A 16,700-nucleotide genomic window follows, 5' to 3' on the forward strand; every position below is an offset into this window, starting at 1 on the left:
AGAAAGTTGCTTTGTCGACAGAACTCCGTAGTCTGGATGCAACGTTACAGGCAATAACACCTTCTGTCGACAGAGTTCTGTCGACAGAAGGTGTTATGCCTCGTAAAATGAGGTATACCAGCGTCGACAAAACTGCTGAGTTCTGTCAACGTTATGTCGACAGAACTCAGCGGTAGTGTAGACGCTGGTATAGTTTTGTCGACAAAAGTCCACTTTTGTCGACAAAACTAGGTAGTCTAGACACACCCTAAGAGACGAACCAAAATATCTAGAATCATGAGCTTTTGTGGGTAACGCTCACTTCCTCCGATGAATTGGGGTGGAAATCACAGAAACCAAGAGATATATAACAGCAGAAGACGCACCTCTCCGTTGTAGGACCTGTGTTAATGAGGCTATTGACAGGTACTTCTGTTGTTATATGTATCTCTTGGTTTCTGTGATTTCCACTCCAATTCATCTGAGGAAGTGCGCATTGCCCATGAGAACACATGATTCTAGATATTTTGGTTAGTCTCTAAAAACAATGAGTAGTCCTGTGGTACCTTAAAGACTAACACAGCTATTCTTCTGAGATTCCTTAGGACCATTGTTAGGGCGTGTGCTGAAGACCTTCAGTTGGCTCTTGGTGGACAGACATGGCGCTTCTGTTCTATGTACACATAGATTGTTTTATTGTCCCTTCCACCCTTCACTAAAGATCTCCAGGACACCTGCATCCATGGAGCAGGACAGACAATCCCATCAACTCCCAGGATTTAGACATTTCAGAAGTTTGCAAACCTGGGCACAGTTCTGCCCTTGGTTACTTGGGTAGAAATACACTGAAAAAGCAGACCAGCGAACTTACATTGCACTTGTGGAGAACAATACTAAAGACCTGCAGTGAAATCCTGACCCCACTGAAATCAAGGGGCATTTTGCCATTGACTTCACTGGGGGGGTACGTCTACACAGCAGCATTATTTCAGAATAACAAACGAAATAACGTAGTGCGCATCTACACAGCAAGCCCGTTATTTTGAATTTATTTCGAAATAACAGGCTTCTTACTCTGACTTCTGTAAACCTCATCGTACAAGGAGTAAGGGAAGTGGAGGGAAAAGTGCTATTTCGAAATAAGTGCTGTGTAGATGCGACCAAATTGAAAATAAGCTATTTCAACTTAAGCTATGCAATTAGCGTAACTCAAGGGTATTTAGCAGCATGTTTCAGGGATGTGAGACATGGATGATAATGAAAGATTCGAAGAGAAGGATGGCGTTCGAGAGGAGTTGTTATATAAAGATCCTGAGAATACGACGGATGCAGAAAGTCATTAATGAGGAATTATATAGGAAGATACAGCCAAAAGAGAACCTACTGCAGAAGGTTATACCACGGAAGTTACAGCTATTCGGGCATATCTGCAGAATGAACAACGAGCAAAAAGCTAAGACCCTGGTATTTGGCATAATGGATGGTCTGAATAGGAGAGGCCGACCCCACAGAGAATGGGTAGAAGATATAGTAGATTGGTGCGGAGCTAGTCTACAGAAACTAAGCCACTCCGCACTGGACAGGGAAAGATGGAAGGAAATAGTAAGGGAGGCATCAGATACCAACGTGGGTTGAGCTCATGGTTGTTGATGATGATGATGAAGTTGTGTTGCTGATTTGGAGTTTAGCCCTGCTGTGCAGACGTACCCTGGGACTAGGATTTCAGCCATGGGTTTTTACCACACTAACTACTGTATTTCAAAGTGGGGAAAAGGAAAAGGGGGGGTGTCAAATAAAGTCCAGGCGTAACTGGGCTCAGCAAGCGAAGGAAGTCCACGAGAGCTCTGCCTGCTTAAGCCAATGCTGAATGCAGCCTGACGGCTCAACTTAAAAAAGGAACAAATGAAATAAAACTGTATGTAAATAACAAAACAGGTGCTACCCTGGGGGTGTGGGCAGAAAGCATTGGCATGTGTTTCACGCCTGCCTCCTCTCAGAAATCAGGTGGTCACCCCAGACTTGGGTTTCACAGCTACTCACACCACTGTGTATTCGGCTTCATTTCTCCCATCACCTGCATTGTGTGGATTTTCCTGCGAGGGGAAGGGAAACACCATCCCTGCCACAGGGTTGGGATTAATATTGTCTCATAAACTGGCTACCACATGCTCTCCTCTTCCCTTAAAGAGGAGCTGTCTCTTCCCCTTTCTACTGGGACTGCCTAGGGAGTGGCACACTCAGGCTGCCCCTAATCTTGTACACTTGTACTGCAATGAACTGTGCCCTCCGTTTTTATTGCATCATCTTTGTCTTGGGATCCTCCTCCTGGGCAAGTGAGGGACACAAGGTCTGGAGTCTAGCAGCCTGAATCCATGCTTGGATGAGAGAGTAAGGCGAGAAGCTCCCTTCCTTAGAGTCTATCAAGTGTGCTGACTCTAGGGCCATGTCCCCACTCACTGTGCCAGAGATCGATCTTCTGGCATTCAATTTAGTGGGTCTAGTTAAGACCCGCTAAATTGAATACTGAGGGCGGCTCTGGTCGGCGCCAGTACTCACTGCAATCATGAGAGGTAAGGGAAGCTCATGGGAGTGTTTACTCTGATCAGCTTCTCTCTGTGAAGAAAACACCAAGCTCGGCTTAAGATAAGCTGACTCCTGCTATGACTGCTGTGTACGTTAACCCAACCTTCCGGGTCTAGAGTAGACCCGGCCTCTACCAATAGTTCTTTACATATTGAGAGACCCCAGTCAGGCATTCATACATTCCCCTGCTAGGACATTTTAAAAGTGAAAAAAAAATCACACTCGCCTTCCTATTTCCTGCTTCACCTCGTAGAAGGAATGGAGTTTTCGTCGGGTGCTCTGTTTCTTTGTCACGGAGTCTTTCTTAGCTTTGGGAAACCCAAGAAGAAGTTAATGATGCTATTCAGACAACACAGGCAGGGCACAGAATGCAAAACTCTCATGCTGACTCTGGTCGGTGGGAAACAGGATCCGTTTTCGAAGGTGCTGTTGGGAATTAGGCCCAGAGGGCTACTACTGAAGGTGTTTGGCACCATGAGCACAATGGATCCGATGCTCAGCTGGTGCAAATAGCATAGCTAGACAATACAAATCACACCCTAGCACGGCTCCAGCTAGCAAAGTGCTAATAATTCTAGATTATGCCCCAAGCAGCCCATGTGCCAGGTAACAGTCCGTGCACCAGAATTGTTGGTGTGGCCACATGGCGACCAGGCGTGTGTTACCAATGCAGTGTGCGCACTTTCAGACGCTCTTGGCAAGAGTAGGGTTACATGTGTGGGTGCCTGGACACGGGTAAATTATGCAGTGTGGCTGTAACCCACACACCTACTGGGAGTGGAGCATTGTTCCATGGAGTGACCTAGAGAGAATGAGTTTGCTCTCCAGCCTTAGCCGAGAGCTTTTAGCTCAAGCTGTAGAGGTTCATGCATGTAGAGGTCCCACGTTCGGTTCTGCCTGTCGGTGCTTCACAGACACACCCCCAAGTCCATGGAGTTGAGCCAATTATCTCTCCCTCCCAGAGGATCTGGGACTGAGTTTTTAATGGCTGGCATCCCCTGTATTAGTTGTTTAATGTTTACAATTGAATCCTGCCGCAAACATCAGCTCCAAATGAAGTATTAGCACCTTTCCTTAAGCACGACTGGCTTGCATGGCCCCCCTGAAAACGGTCTTCTTTCCACCGATTCCTGCTGCCCTCCATCTCTGTGCATTTCAGGAAGCAGCTCACAAGCAAATAAGCGGACAAACAAATCACCATTTCAGCCGCGTGGGTTTGCTCCCGGCAGCTACCACCAGGAGGGAGAGCCAGGCAGTGTGGACGGTGCTGATCTCCACCCAACCACCAGCAGGGATGTGTGACTCATCCGTACATACGGGCCCCAGTGCCTCTTTGAGCCAACAGTGCTGACAAAATGCAAGAACTACTGAAGCTGAACCAGCGCACCGATCCCAGACACAAAAGACGCACAGCCGTGGCAGACAGAAGGCTAAAGTGCCAACACACCAGAGCTAAGGAATGAAGTTACCCTCATGCACAACAAGCTCTGCTTTGCACAAGACCTCCCCTCCTGTGTTTTTGGCAATGCAAGTGTAGACGCCACCATCTTCTGGGGCAGCGTTGTCCAGGATCAAAGAGTACGTCATGCCTTCTTTCTCTTGATGGAGCCTGTCACTGTTGGTCAACAAGGAATTATCCTGGAAGAAAAAGATAGGAAGACACTACGTCAGTATTAAAGTGCCAGGGCCAAAGGGGTACTGGTACGCTGGAAGAATTAGATCAGTCATACTCAGACCTCAGTGATTCAGGAGACATATATATAAACACACACAAATAATATAAAATAAAAAAAATATATATTAATCAATGTGATTGTTAATAACTTATATTGATTCATAATCCAATCACACAGGGCATGTGTACACTAGGAAATTATTATGAAATAACTAAATTCAAAATAATAACTCCTGAAATAACTAGTTTGGAATAAGCATACCCCCAGGAAAGCAGAAGTACGGATTTTGAAATAAGCAGCCCGTTATTTCGAAATCACGGGCTTGGTAGTGTGGACGCTCTGCTTATTACTTCAAAATAATGGGGATTATTTTGAAATAACTGCCTAGTGGAGACCAGTGCACAGTGTTTTATATCATGTGCTGCAAACAGCCATATTAAAGAGCTACTTTTTGCTCATAAGCCTCAGTCTGAGTACAGCTGATATTTATAGAAAACCAATAGCTAAAATGAAGATCTGCTGCGTGCTTAGACTGAAGATCTGTGGTGTGCTTAGACTATAGAAGTGTTTATTTTCCACAGGAAATTTTTCTATGCCCTGGTACTTATGTTCTGTTTTTAACAGAAACGGGGCCTGAGTAAACCCTGCTCAGGTAAAATAAGAATTAACTCAAAGCTGTGTCTAAAAGTCTAAATCTGAAGACTTTAAAAAAAATCCTGATTTTTTGGTTTTAGTCAAGACCAGAAGCAGAAATATCCTAAAATGCCACTGGAGTGCTCATTATTTTCCATTCACTCTCAAACAATGATGGGAATCTCATAGTATAGATAGAAGCTCTCTCTTCTGGCACCCTTGGGACCTGACAGGTGCCAAACCAGAGAATTTGCTAAACCACGGGAGGTCAATATTTTCTAGCAGCATTGCCAGCACTTCCACTGCTGACTGGGTTCTGAGAAGACATTTGGGGGTAAATTAGAGCTAAATAACAGCACAGAACACTGAGAGCCAGGACTGGGGGCTGTAAACAAACTTTATGGGACCTTAGGAAACTTGGCCCCACCCTTGATAAGTGGACATCCGGCTCACTAATATCATGCCAGACCATGGAGGTTGCCAGACCAGAGAATGCCAGACTAGAGAGGTTCAACTTGTCCAGACTTCTCATATGAGATTTCCAGCTCAATGTCAAGACCCAAGCAGTCTGGATAAGCAGCGGTGCAGTGCTTGGTGTAGGGGAGTCGGAATGAAAACTGTGCTGAGGCTGATTCTTTTGCTACATTGGGTCAGCCTTTAAATCTCCCTGCCTCTGTTTTCCCATCTATAAAATGGGGATTCTTTTGATTGGATATTCATTTATATAGGCAAAGGTCCTGAGATTCCCCAGAGGAAGAGTGCAACAGACATGGAAATGATCTGGCTTAGGTGAAAGTCTTCTGTCAGCCAGGCAGTGCTGGCTGCATCTCCATGACAATGGGGAGATGTTCCCCTTTTTGTGCTGCTGGCTCATTCTGAATTAACGACATTTACAAGCCCACTTCTTGTTGGCAGGAGAAACCCTCCCCAATGGTCAGGTTATTGCATATTTGTCCACCACTGACTCTTGCACCTTCCTCCGAAGCAGCTGTACTTGATTAGATGGAACCTTACCCAAGTTCCTAGATTTGTGTTGTTTTCCGATGGACTTAACAATCAGATATTTTAACTTTTGTGTGTCACTTCTTTGCTTGTAAATGAGACCAGCCATTCGCAGCCCATCGGGACATACAAGAGGCAATTGGAGCCCATTACGGCTGAGAAAAAATAAATCCCCCACGGCCAATGGTTTTCTAACTTCTCTGTTGTTTGTCAGTTTCTCAGCAGCCCGTTGCTTTATTTGACACCCCTCCTTTATGGGAAACACTTTCTACTTACCTTATACCATGTGACTGACGGCTCGGGATTCCCTTCAATTATAGCATGGAATTTGGTACGCTCCCCAGCCTGGACTCGCACATCCTCAATGGTCACGTGCATATACGGAGGGCCTGGAGAGACAAATGGGTGTGCCTCGCTTAAAAGAGAGCCCAGGTGTGTCACAACCACGCTGGTGCTAAATGAACGGGGACTGCGGTTGTGAGCTGGTCACCTTCTGAGGCTACCTGTGCTGGTGGCGCTAGCCCCAGACTTGGGTTTGTGGGGGGAGAACTAAGTGATCTGGAGAGATCCCCATAAGTTTCTCTTCCAGGTGGGGGAGGGAGAATTGTTTGGCCAAATTATGATCCAGGCTAAGCCTGCGGACCTACAGTGTCTCATCTGTACAAACCTGCCCCTTCACCTGCTGCGAGTCCACACCATTAGGCCACCCATGTCCCATTTGCTGGTGGGACTCCACACCCTTTCCAATGCTTCTCACACTCTCAGTCTCACCTTGGGCATCATTACACCTGCACATTATCCACCCCAGGGAATTCTGGTAGGTCTGGAAAACACTGATCGGGGATTCCTTATAGAATGGCGGGAGAGAGTCCAACCTCCACTCCCTTGACGGGCCTGGATGATCAGTTGCCATCACAGAGGCACAGGCTATCCAGTAAGTTTCTGGACTGCATTGGAGACAACTTTCTGTTTCAGAAGGTTGAAAAAGCTACCAGAGGAGAAGCTGTTCTGGATTTGGTTTTAACAAATAGGGAGGAACTAGTTGAGAACTTGAAAGTGGAAGACAGTATAGGGGACAGTGATCACGAAATAATAGAATTCATGATCTTAAGGAAAGGTAGAAGGGAGACCAGCACAATTGAGGTAATGGATTTCAGGAAGGCAGATTTTGATAAGCTCAGAGAACTTGTAGGTAAGGTCCCATGGGAAGCAAGACTGAAGGGAAAAACAACTGAGGAGAGTTGGAAGTATTTCAAAGGGACGTTGTTAAGGGCCCAAAAGCAAACAATTCCGCTGTGTAGGAAAGATAGAAAATATGGCAAAAGACCAGCTTGGCTTAACAAGGAGATCTTGCATGATCTCAAAATAAAAAAGGAGTCATATAAAAAATGGAAACTAGGACAACTAACAAAGGATGAATATAGGCAAGCAACACAGGAATGCAGGGGCAAGATTAGAAAGGCAAAGGCACAAAATGAGATCAAACTAGCTACAGGCATAAAGGGAAACAAGAAGACTTTTTATAAATACATTAAAAGCAAGAGGAAGACCGAGGACAGGGTAGGCCCACTGCTTAGTGAGGAGGGAGAAGCAGTAACAGGGAACTTGGAAATGGCGGAGATGCTCAATGACTTCTTTGTTTCGGTCTTCACCGAGAAGTCTGGAGGTGTGCCTAACGTAGTGAATACAAGCAGAGAGAGGGTAAGTTTAGAAGATAGGATACACAAAGAACAAGTTAAAAGTCACTTAGGAAAGTTAGATGTCAGCAAGTCACCAGGTCCTGATGAAATGCATCCCAGGATACTCAAGGAGCTGATAGAGGAGGTATCTGAGCCTTTAGCTATGATCTTTGAAAAATCATGGCAGACAGGGGAGATTCCAGAAGACTGGAAAAGGGCAAATATTGTGCCCATCTATAAAAAGGGGAATAAGAACAACCCAGGAAACTATAGACCGGTCAGTTTAACGTCTGTCCCAGGGAAGATAATGGAGCAGATAATTAAGGAAATCCTATGCAAACACTTGGAAGGTAATAAAGTGATAGGGAATAGCCAGCATGGGTTTGTGAAGAACAAGTCATGCCAAACTAATCTGATAGCTTTCTTTGATAAGATAACGAGCCTTGTGGATAAGGGAGAAGCGGTGGATGTCATATACCTAGACTTTAGTAAGGCATTTGATACGGTCTCGCATGATATTCTTATTGATAAACTAGGCAAATATAACTTAGATAGGGCCACGATAAGGTGGGTGCATAATTGGCTGGATAACCGTAGTCAGAGAGTTGTTGTTAACGGTGCTAAATCCTGCTGGAAAGGGATAGCAAGTGGAGTTCCACAAGGGTCTGTTTTGGGACCCGTACTGTTCAATATCTTCATCAATGATGTAGATATTGGGATAGAGAGTACGCTTATTAAGTTTGCAGATGATACCAAACTGGGTGGGGTTGCGACTTCTTTGGAGGATAGGGACATAATTCAAAATGACCTTAGCAAGTTAGAGAAATGGTCAGAGGTAAACAGGATGAGGTTTAATAAAGAGAAATGCAAAGTGCTCCACTTAGGAAGGAACAATCAGTTCCATACATACAAGATGGGAAGCGACTGTCTAGGAAGGAGCATGGCAGAAAGGGATCTAGGGGTCATAGTGGACCACAAGTTGAATATGAGTCAACAGTGTGATGCTGTTGCAAAAAAAGCAAATATGATTCTAGGTTGTATCAACAGGTGTGTTGTAAGCAAAACTCGTGAAGTCATTCTGCCGCTCTACTCTGCACTAGTTAGGCCTCAGCTGGAGTACTGTATCCAGTTCTGGGCGCCACATTTCAAGAAAGATGTGGAGAAATTGGAAAGGGTACAGAGAAGAGCGACAAGAATGATTAAAGGTCTAGAGAACATGACCTATGAAGCCAGGCTTCATGAACTGGGCTTGTTTAGTTTGGAAAAAAGAAGATTAAGGGGGGACATGATAGCGGTTTTCAAATATCTAAAAGGGTGTCACAAGGAGGAAGGAGAAAATTTGTTCCTCTTGGTTTCTGAGGACAGGACAAGGAGTAATGGGCTTAAAGTGCAGCAGGGGAGGTTTAGATTGGACATTAGGAAAAAATTCCTAACTGTCAGGGTGGTCAAATATTGGAATAAATTGCCAAGGGAGGTGGTGGAATCTCCCTCTCTGGAGATATTTAAGAACAGGTTAGATAGACATCTGTCAGGGATGGTGTAGGTGGAGCTTGGTCCTGCCTTGAGGGCGGGGGGCTGGACTCGATGACCTCTTGAGGTCACTTCCAGTCCTATTATTCTATGATTCTATGATTCTATCACAGGAAGACGTTGGCCATCTCAGGTAGGTGTGAGAACGATGGCAAAAAACGTCTCGTTAGTTGTGTCTTGAATTATCCTATTTGATTGGCTTTCCCTGCTCTGCATGCATCAAACTAACCTCCAACCAGGATGTTAATGTTAGCAGGACCTTCTCTTCTGGGCCATGTCTACGCTAGGAAAGTATTTTGAAAAGACTAAATTCGACTTAACTCCCGATTTTGCAAAATCAAAATAGCGTATCCCCACTACACGGGAGCCTCCAAATGAGTCCAAGGAAGGCTCCATTCATGTGGACGTGCTACCTCGACTTAGCACTGGGGAGTAATTAGTTTGAATGACTCTGGGGAGTCGTTATTTCAAAATAGTGGCACTGGAGCATCCATTCTACTGCTATTTTGAAATAATTACTTCGGAATTAGTGTTACTCCTGATTAAAAGCAGGAGTACTGATTTCAAATTAAGCGGCCTGGTATCTTGAAATACTGGGCTTAGTAGTAAGTATCAGAGGGGTAGCCATGTCAGTCTGAATCTGCAAGAACCACAAGAAGTTCTGTAGCACCTTCTAGACTAACAGATTTATTGGAGCATAAGCTTTCGTGGGGAAAGACCCACTTTGTCAGATGTCGGGCTTGGTAGTGTGGACGCTCCACTTGTAGATTTGACCTAAGGGGGGTTATATCTAAATAAAGTCCTAGCATAGACCAGGGCCTGCTCAGCATATTTTTCCTTTGTGTTTCTGCATGGCATTCTGCTTTTGTCTGCACCCAGGCCACAGCACTGTTTCAGGGGGGTTGAAGTAACACCCCCTGTTACTCTTTGTTTTAAGAACAGTGACCACTAAAAATATTCAACCCCTTCAAAGAGTATTATCTGCCACACCTCCCCCCAGGAGCAAGTAACGAGACACAGATGGGAACCGAGGCAGAGGGTCAAAGGATACAATTCCTTACGCGGTGCACTCTTCTCCTCTGTTTTATAAACACAGGTTCTTTCTGTGGTCTCAATGTAAATTTGACTCTGGACATCCCAGACCACGTCCGCCCCTTCTCTTCTACGCCAGTCTGCTCCGTCCCGGACCGCTGAGGTTCTTTTCACATAAACCAAGAGGTCGAGTCATTACCTGGCCATCCTTCATGTTGGGAAATACTAAATAGGACCTACAATGCATCCTCAGGTGCTCCCACTCATCACTCTCACTGCTCATGACGACCAGTTAAAAGCATCCCCACCCAACGGAGTAGAGAAGAACAGTAAAGTGGTTTGAAACTCTGCAGCTCTGTCTACACTAAAAGTTTTTTGCAGCAGAGAGTATGCTAATGATGGGCTCATTCGCATGAGTCGTGATGTCATTAGCATATTTTCTGCCGATGCTTTTTGTGCAAGGGGTTTTTGCGCAAAAAGAAGCAGTGTAGCTGCTTCCATTTTGCGCAAAAAAACCCTTTTGCGCAAGATCCTTATGACTCTCATATTATAACACAGAAAATATTGCAATATGCTACCATATAAATCCATGGTACACCTTGAATAATGTGTGCGGTTCTAATTGCCTCATCTCAAAAAAGAGATGATAGAACTGGAAAAAGTACAGAGAAGGGCAACAAAAATGATTATAGGTATTGAACTACTGTATTTTAGCAAATATACCTCACACCCGAATATACCCTGCACCCGAATATACCCTGCGGTTTTTGCTATTTGAGTAAAAAAAAAAACTGTGTTCCCCGCGCATGAGTATAGCCCGTGGGGTATACAAGACTTATATTTCAAACTGTGCTGGGGGGTATATTCACTAATTTATGGTGCCGGAGAGGGGACAGGGGGATGGGGACTTAGTCAGCCTCCGGGCAAGGGAGCACTCACCGCATGGTTCCTGCACAGCTGCACTCACCCCCAGGCGAGTAAAAAAAGTTTTGTATACCCCGCGCATGAGTATACCCTACGGGGGTGGTCCGGGGTTTGTAAAAATGCATATAACCCACAGGTTATATTCACTAAAATACGGTACTCGCATATGAGGAGAGATTTAAAAGACTGGGACTGTTTAGAAAGGAGATGACTGGGGGAGAGATAGTGTAATATGACAGAGGCCTATACAACCATGAATGGTGTGGAGAAAGTGAATAAGGAAGTGTAATTTACATAACCCGTGAACCAAGGGTCACCCGATGAAATCAGTAGGCAGCAATTTTAAAATAAACAAAATACATATTTTGTTACACAGTGCACAATCAACCTGTGGAACTCCTTGCCAGGGGAGGTTGTGAAGGCCAAAAGGAAAACTGGGTTGAAAAAACAAAGAATGAGATAAGTTTATGGAGGACTTAACCTCCAATAACCTATCAATGGCTATTTGCAGAAGATGGTCAGGGATACAATCTCTGACTACCAGAGTTGGGACTGGATGACAGCAGGTGGATTACTCAGTAATTGTCCTATTCATTGCCCACAAAACATCTGGGCACTGGGCAGAAGTCAGGATACTGGGTAGATGGATCATTGGTCTGACCCACTTATAGCCATTTTTATCTTTTTGTGTTAAATCTACTCACATCATTTAAGGCGATCAGCTACACCGTTAGGGGGAATGAGACCACAGGGCAGCTTTTGCATGGCCAACGGCACATTCCCTTCAAAACTCTGAGTGATGGGACATTTGCGTTTACCTTGTAATGGGAACAGAGCGCTCCTGAATTCCTGCAGCTCCTGTGGTTGTTTCTTTTTGGGAAGCGGTTGGGCTTGACTGTGTGTCACTCAGTTTCTCCTCCAGAGTTTTCCCAGTGCTGCCTCGCTCTTCATCTGACAGTGAAAACAGGACCTGTTAGACTAGGTCCATAAGACCACATGGCTGAAACCAAGGGTGCGGCTTTGAGAGCAATTTCTGAACAACCCAACAGTTCAGTCAGTGTAAGCAAGAGGAGATTTTGGACTCTTCCAGAGGACTGTGTGAAACGGAGTGTTCTGAGTTACATAAAAATGATTGATGTTAGATTATGGAAACATCAGGATTTTTGTTGTGAGGAAACACTCAGGTAAGGTACAACATTTTTAAAGTGGAAATAATAATAATAATAAAAAAAACAACCCCGGGATGTGGGAAGCAAACAAGGTGATGGATTGCATACAGTCAAGGACATAGCTGGCTGAGTTTGTCTTCCAGCTTGCAAACTTACTGACCATGACACATTTTGGCTCTGAAGATAAATTCTAATGCTTCCATATTCAGGGTACAATTATGGGGCTGATTATCAGCTCACACTGGTGTAAATCAGAAGTAGTGCCAATGAAGTCAATAGAGCTATACCGATGTAGAACTCATGCAAGGGAAATCAAAATCAGGTCCTATTTTGTACTGGTACCACAAAGAGGGTGTAGTTCCAACGTCACACCTTTTAAACTTAAGCTTTCATGGGCAAAGACCCACTTCGTCAGATGCATGTGGGTCTTTGCCCATGAAAGCTTATGCTCCAATACATCTGTTAGTTTATAAGGTGCTACAGGACTCCTTGCCGCTTTTGTAGATCTAGACTAACATGGCTACCCCTCTGATACTTGACACCTTTTATACTGTTATAACTCCAGTCACTTCAATGGAAGATCTCCCCGTTTACATTGCTGTGAGTGGGAGCAGAATCAGGATCAGAATCTCTTCCCTGGAATATTAGGAAATGAAAGATGGGTGGGTTTTTTAAATTAAGGTTTTCCACCAAAACGGGCTTGCTATTCCACTCCAGCAAGAACTAATCACCTTGTGATACATACCATCAGAGTTTCCTCTTTGCGTGAAGAATACCACCTCCCATGCAATGTAAGAGTGTGTCTACACAGCACTCGAAACTCAAAACAAGATACGCAATTTGCTTTATGTAAATTGCGTATCTTATTTTGAATCTATTTTTAAAAAGCTTATTTTGAAATTTGGCGTGTCTACACAGCACCAAATTTCAAGATAATGTGCTATTTCAAGACATCCCTTAACCCTCGTGGAATGAGGGTAACTGGGATGCGCGTGCCCGTTATTTCAAAAAAATATTTTGAAATAACAGGTGGCTTGTGTTGACCTCCAGTATCCTGAAATAGCCATGCAGTGTAGATGTACCCTAAGGCTGTGTCTACACTGCACCCCTTTTCTGGAAAAGGGAGGCAGATGAGACAAGTTGGAATTGCAAATGCAGCGGGGATTTACATTTTCCCCGCTCCATTTGCATGAACATGGCTGCTGCTTTTTTCTGGCTCGGGGCTTTGCCGGAAAAAAGCGCCAGTCTAGACAGGGATCTTTCAGAAAATAAAGCCTTTTCCGAAAGGTCCCTTATTCCTGATTTTAAGAGGAATAAGGGACCTTTCGGAAAAGGCTTTATTTTCCGAAAGATCCCTGTCTAGACTGGCGCTTTTTTCCGAGCCGGAAAAAAGCGGCAGCCATGTTCATGCAAATGGAGCGGGGAAAATGTAAATCCCCGCTGCATTTGCAATTCCGACTTGTCTCATCTGCATCCCTTTTCCGGAAAAGAGGTGCAGTGTAGACACAGCCAATGTGTGCAAAGTGCAAGGAAAAAAAAAAGCACGGTTCCCAGCCAAAAGGTCATTCTTTGGTAGGCTTGTTGGGAGGTCTAGTGGTGATAGCTTGTATCGGAAAGAGATGTGATTCTTCCTAGTAAGCTAACTGAACCCGCTCCACTAGTGAGCACTTTTATATAACAGGACCCAATATAAAACCATGGTTCACTGATGAATAGGTACTTCCTCAATGCGCTATTGAAATATTTGCCTTCTTGTTCTTATTGAAAAGCAGGTGATCAAAGGGACACATGTCAAGATAACAAGCATCTCTTTTTATAAAAGCACTTGTTAATAACATCTTCCCTCACTGAAAATGAAATTTTTTTCTAAAAATACCTTATTGTTTTTGGTGCTGCTTCCCTTCTTTGTCCAGCTCTGAGCTACTGTCAAGGAAATAAACTACTATGCTGCACTTTTGGCCTGAAGTAATTTTCTAGTTCTCCTACATTAGTAGAATGCTACTCTTTTGCGTCCCCATGCTGCTGAGGAAAGACTTTCCATAAAAAAGAATCCACACATGTGCATGTCATTTGTTTTGTTCGATTCCATGACATGTTTGCATGCTTATGGTGCAGTGTAACAAATATTTTTTAAACCAAAATCTAGATTTAAGTGCTAAAAGGTACCTGACAGTGTCCCTTTAAGATCACATAAAAGTAAGAACAATTACTATGACTTGACACAAAATGACAACGGATTAGACAGAATGGTTCTCTTGTTATTCTGGCTCCTAGCGAAAGTGAAGGCTGTAGTTTTCACCAAGATTTAGGAAGTGAAATGTATTCACCAATTTTTAAAAATAAAATACAGGAATGCAAACATGAAAGCTTTGGTTTTCTGTAGGTGGAGTAGGTGCAGCTTGGTCCTGCCTTGAGGGCTGGACTCGATGACCTCTTGAGGTCCCTTCCAGTCCTATTATTCTATGATTCTATGATTCTATGATTCTGTGCAAGACAAAAAATGGCTCTAATTGTACAGGGCATTAGGTTTACTCACGAAGAAAATGCCCAAGATTCTATTAAGGCTTCCATGTAAATCTAATGTAAATAAACCCTTAATACCCTTTTAGCCTAAAAAATCTGTGACACTTAGCCAAGAAAGGTCAAGCAAATAGGCCAATCACCATGTTCTTTACAACACACAGTACACATACACAACAACATATTCAGGGCCTAAAATTCAAGCTGACCCCCCCGTGCTGGATGGATCGTTGGTCTGACCCAGTATGGCCATTCTTATGTTCACGCTAAAACTACACATATGGAACTATCCTCCAGCCATAAACTCTGGGGGCATTTAATGTCCAAACTCAGCTTTAAATCCTAATTTGCAAATGCTCCCCGTTTTCATCATGAGCCCTGGTCTGGCTAGCCCCACAATTTGTCATATTTAATTGTGCATCTTGGATTCATCTGTTTAGGAAACATGGACATATAGAAGAGCAACATTTGTGTCTCACATCCACAGGGCATTTTCCAAGCTCATTCCAGACCTACCATGACCTCCAGCACTTTGGGTTTGCGTGCTGGCTTCATGAACGAGCAGCAGATGCTTATTTTCTGTATCGGAGAAGTCTGCAGGTGTGGACTCGAGAATGCCAACTCCACCCTCCTTTGCCCTCATGCCTGGAGGAAGAGTTACATGGAGTGATGTGGAATCCACAAGTTTCTTCAGGACCATCTTTATCTCCTTATCTGCACGTTCAAGTGAGGCCCGGACAGAATTCTCCAGCTCGGACGGCGGCGCAACCTCTCCTACAGACAAGAAGAATAGCTTTTCTCTCTTCAGGGTCAAAAGAAAAGGTCAGTAACAATCAAGCTACAGAGGGATTGGGGGCATGTGTAACTCACAGGCCTGCTGGATGTGGGTCACTGTCCCATGGAGTGGTACTTACATCGCTGACAGAGAGAATGAGTTTGTCTATAGCAGGGGTGGGCAATAATTTTTGGTTGTGGTTGCGGGCCAGCTCTGCCCCTGACAGAAGGGGCTGTTCCCTCTAGGCACCCCCTGCCCTGGGAGAGGAAACTATGCACAGACCCCTGCTCTCCATTGTCTGGATTGGTCTGTGGGTAGGGAAGTGGCAGGGCAGGCCAAGGGCCGGATCAAGGGGCTTGTCAGGCCGGATCCAGCCCGTGGGCCATATCTTGCCCACCCCTGGTATACAGCCTTAGCTGAGAGCCAGCTGGCTTTTTGCTCAAGCTGTAGAAGTTTGTGTATAGTGGGCAGATTTGAACCTGGGTCCTCTAGAGCCAGGTGGCTCTCAGCACCTGGCATGGAACAGTGACCCACACTAGGCACGTGGGTTACATGTGCACTAAGCTCCCGATGTCCATGTTTGGGTCCACCTGTCGGCGTTCCACAAACATTTGCATTCAAGTTCCCCTCTCCCCTTGTACTCTGCTGTAGGGAGCTAACGTGCAAATGTTTATTTCCAGAAAGAGGGATTTTAGCTAGAATTCACAGTGAACGTCCAGTAGATTCTGCACATCCTGCTGCAGAGGGCTTAACACGCTACATGCACTCACAGCTTCTCCCCCGATGTGACGGAATGTAGGTGACACATCAGGGCGGAGGTGCCCAAACTAGCGACTCAACTTAAGTTGGATGCACGAGGGGGAAAACACGCAATGTGAAGCTCCTCAGAACAACAGACAGAACCCAGCCTTGACCTTCAGTGCTAACACGGGGTCTCCTTCCCGCGGGCTCCGGCTGCTGGGGGGAAAGCAGGGGCAGCACGTTGCCCCAGTCTCCTTCCCTGGTTGTTTCAGCCAGCTAGGGGAACCCTTTCCTCCCCTAGGAGAAAGTCTGGGGTCAGGGCTGAGTTGTGGGGGCAGTGCAGCCACCAGCTCCTCCCACAGCTCGCAACCCCGCCCAGAAATTCCTGCATACAGGCCTGTAAGGATTTGTGTCAGTGTTGTTACCCATCAGACTAAGAGGGACATGGCTGAGGAGC

At 45.0% G+C, this 16,700-nt stretch overlaps 1 protein-coding gene across 30 annotated transcripts in view; it reads right to left on the reverse strand.

The window, feature by feature from the left end:
• Positions 1–16,700, reverse strand: part of OBSCN (obscurin, cytoskeletal calmodulin and titin-interacting RhoGEF) — a 320,581-nt gene that overhangs the window by 40,596 nt on the left and 263,285 nt on the right. For all 30 annotated transcript variants that reach the window (XM_089776829.1, XM_089776823.1, XM_089776814.1 and 27 more), the window contains 6 exons: positions 15,244–15,501; positions 11,857–11,989; positions 10,144–10,280; positions 6,150–6,262; positions 4,032–4,200; positions 2,789–2,870 (listed from right to left, as the gene is read on the reverse strand). In XM_089776829.1, the coding sequence (XP_089632955.1) occupies positions 2,789–2,870; positions 4,032–4,200; positions 6,150–6,262; positions 10,144–10,280; positions 11,857–11,989; positions 15,244–15,501 (892 nt within the window). The remainder of the gene's footprint in view (positions 1–2,788; positions 2,871–4,031; positions 4,201–6,149; positions 6,263–10,143; positions 10,281–11,856; positions 11,990–15,243; positions 15,502–16,700) is intronic.

The sequence above is a fragment of the Pelodiscus sinensis genome, chromosome 2 (assembly GCF_052426305.1).
Source record: "Pelodiscus sinensis isolate ZL-2025 chromosome 2, ASM5242630v1, whole genome shotgun sequence".
NCBI lineage: Eukaryota > Metazoa > Chordata > Testudines > Trionychidae > Pelodiscus > Pelodiscus sinensis.